Genomic DNA, 8,602 nt, shown 5'->3' with positions numbered 1-8,602 from the left:
CTCTAGGTTAGCCCCGCCCCTCTAGGTTTGCCCCGCAGTCTCCTGTCTTCAAGACAAGGCAGATCAGTTGAGTTGCCTTTGAAAACTTCCTAGGTGAATCTGTTTTCTCTCTTTCATCTTTCCTTAAAGTCTAGTGTCCTGTGGAGGCCTCTGGTCTGCTTATGGGAACTATGATAATGCAGTTGTGTTCATTTTTAGCATAAGTGTGTTGGGTTAAATTATTAGATAACATGAATTAGTGACATGGGTTTCATCACTTGGTTTATATGCAGAAGAAAACACGTTTGACTTTGAGTATGGCAACAGCTTTTAGATACTACTCTGAACGAGGAGATAGATGACAAGGAGTAGAAAGAAAATGCTCCTTAAACTTCCATCCAATAAAGAATGCAATGAGACATAGACAAAGAAGCCTTATGAGTAAGTAGTAAGAGAATACACATCTGAATATGAAATGGGACAAAACCTTTCACACACACCTCACCAAATATATAGTATGTTTTATATAAAATAATATATAATAAATAATTATATATATACACACATATATGAAAGATAAAGCATAAAGCTATCCCAGTGACATGTAATTATGGAAATGACAACTAAGACAATAAATACAGCTTTCTGGACCTGACAGCCAGGAGGCACCATCATGGGTGTTGAAATTCGCCACAATGTCCGAAAGAGTTGGTGCGAGGAGCACCAACTCTCGAGAGCCAAGACGTCTACCATCAGCTGCTAGTCAAGCTGTATAGGCTTCTGGCCAGATGAACCAACTCCACTTTCCATCAAGTTGTGGTGAAAAGATTAGTTATGAATCAGCCTAATCGGCCAGCTCTGTCCCTGTCCCAGATGTCTGAAAGCCAAAGCTTCCTAGCAGAGAGAGCAGAACAGCTGTGGTTGTGGGGTGGTCCAGATTCGGGAAGCTCGGAAGCTGAAGCTGCATGCACTGCAGGCGAGCAGCTGCACCCCAAGTCGCATTCTCAAGGCTGCACAGGTAAGAGCCTCACCTTTGACCAGCTGGCCCTGGTCTCCCAAGGGCAGTGGCACTGTGCTCCTGTTTGTCCTCTAAAGGGCAGAGAGTTATATTTTGGCAAGGCCCCGGGAACCTCACACAGCCACAACCAATCCAATGTCTGCTCCAAAGGCCGGAAGTTCGAGCATGCTAGAGGCCAAAGCTAACTCTGGATCCAAAACTAACTCTGGCTATAAAAACTAACTCTGGATCCTACTCTTACTAAAAAAAGACAACAACAACAACAACAACAAACAAACATTTGGATATTGAAAAACAAAGAATGAATATACTGCACATTCATCAGAATGGCCAACACTCAGACACTGACAACGTAAAAATGGATGAGACTATGAACAATAAGCACTCATCAGTTGATTAGGAAATAAAAATTGTACAGTCACACTGAAGACAACTCAGAAGTTTCCTAGAAAGCAAAACACATTGCACAGTTACAATCCAGCAGTCATATACTTCGGTATTTACCTATATATGAGTTCCAAATGTAGGTCCACGGAAAAACCTGCACACATGGGATGATAGCAGCCTTTTTATAAGCATAAAATGTTGGAAGCCACAAAGATGTCCTTCAGCAGATAAATGGAAAAGGCAACTTGTACATCCGTGTGACGGAAGATTAGTCGACACTGAAAAAGGAAAGGGCTTCAGATGCGGTGACGTGCTGAGGAAGAGCCTTAGCTGAATTCTAATCGAAGGAAGCAAATCTTCAAAGACTGCACCGCATGATTCCAGATGGACAAGGCGAAACCTCAGAGAGCAAATGCACCGCAGGATTCCAGATGGACAAGGCGAAACCTCAGAGCGCAAACATTTCAGGTGTTGCGGCAGAGAATGGACGAGCGAGCTGAGCAGAGAGTACTGGCAACTGAGTGGAAACGGAACATGAGTACTGTGGTAGACAGCAATTACCAGACTCATGAAATGGACTGCGCCAGTGACCCGAGTGTCTTCGGCGGACTGAGAGACTACGATGCATCACCGTCACAGTATATTGATGTAGTAAACTAACACTCTCCTCTTAGGGGATGTGGATAGAGGGGTGGGCTGTACCGGGGCAGAAGGATCTGTATCAGATTGTGTATTTTCTCCTCATTTTTGTTGTGAACTTAAAACTGCTCTCAAAATGTAAAATCATTATTAAATAGGAACCCCACATGTGCACACAGAACAAATATTATGACTCTAAACACCCACCTTCTCAACATGACAAATGACCTTCACAGTTCCATGATTGTTCACTGAATGGCTCTTAGTGCCCCACAGTTGTTCAGCTTGGTCATGTCTGCCGGGTGGACCTTCCAGCCAGGTTAACTGAAGTGGGAAGGTCTATCCTAAATGCAGGCAGCACTATGTAGGCTTTGATTTTTTTAAAACCTACTTAAAAACTTCTTTTTTATCCATTTAAATTCCAGACATTGCCCCGCCTGCCTCTCAGTCCACTCTCCCACAGTTCCTCATCCCATTCCTCCTGAGGCCCTGTCTATCTCCTTCAAGTTCCCTCTCCCCATTGTTGGGCATTTTGGCTAAGGTCACCTCCATTGAGTCTGGAAAGTCTCTTACCTTCTGGGTCTCTGGGGCTTTCTAGAGGATCCTCCATCCATCTCCCACCCCCAAAAGGCTGCATATTTCCATTCATTCTCCTGTCCCTCTGGGCTTCTCTCCTGTCCCTCGCCCCCCCACCTGATCTTGTTCCCCTTTTTCCCTCCCTCTGTCCTCTCCCACCCAGATCCCTCCCTCCTCTCCCACCCAAATCCCTCCTCCCCTCTCCCCCTCCCTCTGCCTTCCATGATTATTTTGTTCCCCCTTTTAAGTGGGGTTGAAGTATCCTCACTTGGGCCTAACTGCTTGTTAAATCAAAACCTACTTTAATAAGGGTTCTTAATTGCTTTACCCTCCCTTCTAGCCCACCACCCACCAGAGGTAGTGGAAAGGAAAGGTTAATAGGGCAAAGGAGGATGTGGACCTGTTTAGAAATAGTTCTTTGGAGTGAGTCCAGTCTGCATTGTCAGGATATTAGCAGTTCAGTTCACATGAATCAGCAGAGGCAGCCCGATCCACTCGCAAACACCATTCACAATTCAGCAATGGCAGGTCGCTCCAGAAGCTGCTGGAACACTACCAAAATTCTTTAGTGTGCTTCTCTCTATGAGGTCATGACAAGCAATGACCAGCAACAAATGTCAAGGTGAGCCAATGCCATACAGTATAGTCAGCTTGAAGACTAACATCAGCAAAGCCCAGTGATGACCAGCAAAAACTGGTAAGGCATACGGATACCACACAGCATCTCCCACTGTCTCTTGGGTTATATTTATACACTTCCCGAACATCACATGTTCTCTCAAGCACACACTCTAGGAAAACAACACATGCGTCTTTTCCCGGCTGCTTCTGGGAGAAACAACGTGTCTGTTCTCAGCGAAGCATCCTCTCATGAGACAGTTTCCAGAAAAATACCACATGACACGACTGAGTCAGGAAACCAGAAATTTCCACTTCATATCCTTCTTTCTGTTTAAAAAATTGTCCCTTTGTCTAGCAATATCAAGTTACACACAATAGGAACAATGGTAAGAATCATAAAACTAGAACTTTATATCACACCTTAAACAAATAGCTTATGTACAATATAGTCTAACAATAGTCTACAACTACCCTTAAATTTCTAGCAATCTTAAATTTCTATCACTATATAATTAAGCAAAACAACCTTACGTTTCTTTCAATATACAATAAGTACAACTTACCATCCTAGATGATGACAACCATAACATATCAAATGACCAAAATCACCCACCCCAATTTAAGAGATTAGGACAGCAGTCTTCTTACATAATTACTTCCTGCTGAGTTGGGATGAAGAATCCCTGTTTGGGGACTGAGGGGGAAAAATGGTTAGTTAAAAAAAGAAAAAGCTAGCTATAGCATTTATTGCCCAGTTTCCTCATTCTCCAGTCCCAGTGTTATCTGTCTCGTCTCTGTGCTGTCTGTTCATTTTATGTGTTGTCTGCCAAGTTCCTGTGTGACCGTTTTGTATTCATATTTTGGAGAAATGAGTAACTGAGACAGTCTGCTGAATCACCTGGGCGATTTGCTTTGTGAAGACATTCATGTCTCAGCTGATAAGAGTGGTCGGATCCCTGGTCGGATCTAATTTTTATAAGTTTTGTTGGTAACCATATTTTTTAAAAAGGATTTATTTACTTTATATATGAGTACACTGTGGCTGTCTTCAGACACGCCAGAAGAGGGCATCAGATCCCATTACAGATGGTTATGAGTCACCATGTGGTTGCTGGGAACAGAACTCAGAACTTCTAGAAGAGTAGTCAGTGCTCTTAACTGCTGAGTCATCTCTCTAGCCCCTGGTAACCATATTTTTCATTCCCTGTAGATACATAAGCATAACCATGTCCCCATCTTAACACTACTGCAGGTTTCTGTTCTAATGTCAACACATCCTATAGTATAGGCCAGCCCAGGTCCTCAGTTTTTTCCATAACCCAGTGTCTCTCAGCTGCTGTTGTTCCTTTTTCACCAACATTAAGGAAATCGAGAGTTAACAACGCATAGTTTCGTCTGTCCCTGGGGTTTTTACTCTTCGTTTTTGTTTAATAAGCATCTCTTTTAAGGTATGACTGGCTCTTCCTACAGTTGCTTGTCCTGTGGGGTTGTGTGGTATACCAGTAACATGCTTTATATTGTAATATGCAAAGAATTGTTTCATCTTATTGGATATATATGTGGGAGTACTGTCAGTTTTAGTTTGTGCAGGTATCCCCATAATTGCCATTATTTCCAATAAATATGTAATTATACAATCAGCCTTTTGAGAACTAAAAGGAGTTGAAACCCTGAATCCATGTCAATCATATGGTGTCTATACCTTCACTTTCCAAATTCTGCAAATGGAAACTCCCATCATGCCAGATGTCATTCCTTTTGGTACCCCTAGGGTTACTCCCATCATCAGGTAGCAGAGTTTAGTTGTATAGAGAACATGTAAGACATTTTAAATTATTTCTTTGGCTTGTTGCCAAGTGATGGAAAAAATTTCCATTAACATGCTGCTTCTCATGAAAATTTGAAGCTTCTAACCCATTTCCTATGAGCAATTGGTCAATTTCCTCATTTCCTTGAGCTAATGAACTGGGTAAACCTGTATGAGACCAAATATGAGTAATAAATAATGGACAATTTCTACTTTTGGTGGCTTGTTGCAATTTGTATATAAAAAAGTTAATTCTGAGTTTTCAAGTACAAATTCAGCAGTCTCTATATGCAAAATAACTTTTTTTTGCATATAAGAATCAATAATTATATTAAGAGATTCAAGATAATCTAATAATACTACAAGGATTGCATACAATTCTGATTTTTGAGCTGATGTATATGGACTTTTGATCACCTCCTTTATTTTATCTGATTTATAATCTGCCAACCCCATCTTGTTTGCATTCATATAGAATTTTGGTGGCTCTGGAATTGGTGTTCTCTTTACTATACAAAGAGGAATACAGTTAGTTCTTTCTATAAACTCTGTACTTTTGCTTTTTGGATATTTGTTATTGATTTCACCCAAGTAATTACTACAAGCTCTTTGCCAATCTTCATTGATCACCCATAATGATATAATCTCAGCATTTGTAAGAGGAATTATAATTGTAGCCAGATCTGTTCATGATAATTGATGTAATCTTATTTTACCTCTTATAATTAATTCAAAAATCTTTTCTATATATATCTTCAAATTTTTACTTTGTTTATGAGCTAAGATAATCCATTCTATAATACTATTTTCTCTTTACATAATGAGCCCAATAGGAGAATTGAAGGCAAAAATGACCAAAATACAAGCAATTTTGGGATCAATTCGATCTACATATGCATCTTGAAGTCTTTGTTCTACAGGAATTAATTCTTTTTCTGCTTTAGCTGTTAGACATCTTGGACTGAATTTGAATCTCCTTGTAATATTTGAAACAAATTATTTAACTCATAGGTACCTAATCCAATTGTAGGCCTCAGCCAGTTAATATCTCCCATGAATTTTTGAAAATCATTAAGAGTTCGCAATTGGTCCCTATGGATCTGTACCTTTTATGATTAACTTTTTTGTTGACTGATTTTGTAACTGATTTTATATTTTAAACTAAGTGGATCTCTTCTTTGTATTTTTTTTTCCTGGAGCAATCTGTAACCCCCAGCATGGCAGAATTCTTTGTGTTACTTTAAACATATTCTCTAAAATGTCTTTTAAAAGTTCGGAAACTTTTTCAGAATCAGCCAACAGAATGTCATCCATATAATGATAAATGATAGGGAATTGCTTTTGAATAATTTCTAATGGTTGTCGTATAAAATACTAACATAAAGTTGGACTATTTAACATTCTCTGTGGAAGTACCTTCTAGTGGTATCTCTTTAGTGGATGACTATTATTCAAAGTAGGTATTGAAAAAGCAAACCTTTTCCTATCTTGCTCATGCAAGGGTACTGTGGAAAAGCAATCTTTCAAATCGATTATTATTATAGGCCATTATCTCTGTAACAAAGATGGTAAAGGAAGTCCAGGCTGTACATGACCCATTGGATTACCTTACTAACTGCCCTTAAATCTGTTATCATCCTCCGTTTTCCTGATTTCCTCTTTACAACAAACACAGGAATTCCACGGGCTGGTAGTCTCTTCTATATGTTCAGCCTCCAGCTGCTCTTGTTCCAGTTGTCCAAATACCTGTGACTTTTCTTTTGTTATGGGCCACTGCTCTTGCCATACAGGTATGCTTGATAACCACTTAGGGGCAAGGCGGTTGTTATGTCATCAGTGGCCTCTTTTATAAGTTTGGAAACTCAATCCCTGTGGTGTTCTGAATTTGGATAATGGGCACATCTTGTGGTTATTCTTGATCACCCATATCAATACTTTCCCCATGAGCATCTACCTTATCACCTCTAAATTTTCTCATTTGCTGTTTCTGGAATGGCAGAAATATTAATTTGAGTTCCACATTGTTGTAAAAGATCCCTTCCCATCATTTCAATTTCCCCCTTTGCCCTTTTGGTACCACACAGGTAATCCATTGGACACTTTTGTCTTATTTGTAATAACTTACCAATTCTTATAAGTTGTGTGTAAACATTCTGAAGTGGCCAATCTGGACTCCATGAATTTTGGGAACGTATAGTAACATCAGCTCCTGTGTCCACCAAACCTTCTATGTCGACACCATTGATTCATAGCATGAATTCAGGCCTCTAATCATTAACCACTGTTTTTCAGAAGACACATTTTCCAGTACTCCCAAAGCCCTTGTCCTTTCTACTGGAGCGGCCTTGCCCTTGATGTAAGGAAACAACAACCACTGAGCAATTCTACCCCCTGCATCAGTTTGCATCTCCTTTCTCTCATGTGCCATGATTTTCACTTCTTCCTTGCTATCCCCATCTACTATACCTGGATGCACAATAAATCCTTGAGAAGTTAATCTACCTCTTCCCTAGATTATTCCCACTGTCCCTGAAGGTAAGTGACCATACACACCCTTGTAACATTCAACTTTTGGGGATAACGTAAGAGAGGTATCTGTAGCCAGCTCCAAAGCTGCATGTTCTTCTGTAGTGTGTATAAGATCAAAATTGCTTGGTTTTGATTTTCTTGACCCCTTGGTGTTACCTGGCTGACCAAAGGGAGATGGCTCATATTGTTTGCTGCAGGCCTCGAGCTGATAGGCCCCTTCCTTGCTTGTTTCCCGATGGCAACAGGTTACCTCATATGTTTGTTTCTCTTGAACTGACAATCCTTAGACCAAATTTTGCCCTTCCCACAGCAGCTACAGTACCCTGGAAGCTCTTAAAGCTCACAGCAACCAGAATCTGATTGCTTTTTCTATGAATACTGTATTCTCTAGAGTTAAAACTATAACGTAGGATAGCAACCGACAGCATTAGCAATATGTATATTTATCAAGTGCCATTGAAAAAGCTTACTAGATTTATTTGCTCTATGACTATACTCCTACACTGTAAACTGATGCTAAGCATATTGAATATGGTATTGTTGGAAAGTGTATTGCAAGCTAATGTTTGTGTTGCAGAATCAACCACTCACAAGAACACATCTCTGAGGTGATCCTCAGCTGCTGCTTTCAGGACAGAATGATTTTTAGTCTTAGAAATAGAGTAGGTAATAGAGGCACCAAAAGATTTAAAGCTCCTTCTGTTGGCGTTGTCAGCATTTGCCTGAATCTTATTTCTTTTTTTATTTTTAGATTTATTTATTTTACTTATATGAGTACACTGTAGCTATCTTCAGACACACCAGAAAAGGGCAATAGGTCCCACTACAGATGGTTGTGAGCCACCATGTGGTTGCTGGGAATCGAATTCAGGACCTCTGGAAGGGCATTCAGTGCTCTTAACCACTCAGCCATCTCTCCAGCCCTTTTGTTGGCTTTTTAATTTAGTGCTTTTTTTGATATGATTCACTTGTACAAGAGAGAAGGAGGCAGTGTGCTGTGTTGGAGAAGGAGGCAGTGTGCTGTGTAGGAGAAGGAGGCAGTGTGC

At 40.3% G+C, this 8,602-nt stretch overlaps 1 protein-coding gene, 1 long non-coding RNA gene and 1 pseudogene across 10 annotated transcripts in view; 2 read left to right on the top strand and 1 right to left on the bottom strand.

Moving 5' to 3' along the window:
- The window catches only part of Tmem232 (transmembrane protein 232), a 278,672-nt gene that overhangs the window by 25,077 nt on the left and 244,993 nt on the right, over positions 1-8,602 (top strand). Inside the window, exon 1 of one of the 7 annotated variants that reach the window (XM_031368598.1) lies at positions 3,175-3,296. The exons of 5 other annotated variants lie outside the window; for them this stretch is intronic. In XM_031368598.1, coding sequence (XP_031224458.1) covers positions 3,280-3,296 — 17 coding nt within the window. In that variant the 5' untranslated portion in view covers positions 3,175-3,279. Of the gene's footprint in view, positions 1-3,174; positions 3,297-8,602 lie in introns of those variants that run through there. One more of the 7 variants, XM_031368595.1, reaches the window with a different exon arrangement.
- LOC116089500 lies at positions 653-1,182 on the top strand (annotated as a pseudogene).
- LOC116088848 lies at positions 1,552-3,183 on the bottom strand. Of its 3 annotated transcripts, XR_004118041.1 has the most exons (3): positions 3,000-3,183; positions 2,231-2,367; positions 1,552-1,901 (listed from the first exon to the last, which is right to left on the bottom strand). It is a non-coding gene; the product is annotated as an uncharacterized LOC116088848 (long non-coding RNA). The 3 variants fall into 3 exon arrangements; XR_004118040.1 differs by having other exon boundaries at positions 1,552-2,367; XR_004118042.1 differs by having other exon boundaries at positions 1,552-2,362; positions 3,000-3,029.

Source organism: Mastomys coucha, unplaced genomic scaffold (genome assembly GCF_008632895.1).
Source record: "Mastomys coucha isolate ucsf_1 unplaced genomic scaffold, UCSF_Mcou_1 pScaffold14, whole genome shotgun sequence".
Classification (NCBI taxonomy): Eukaryota; Metazoa; Chordata; class Mammalia; order Rodentia; family Muridae; genus Mastomys; species Mastomys coucha.
This window is presented reverse-complemented; position numbering and strand designations above follow the sequence as displayed.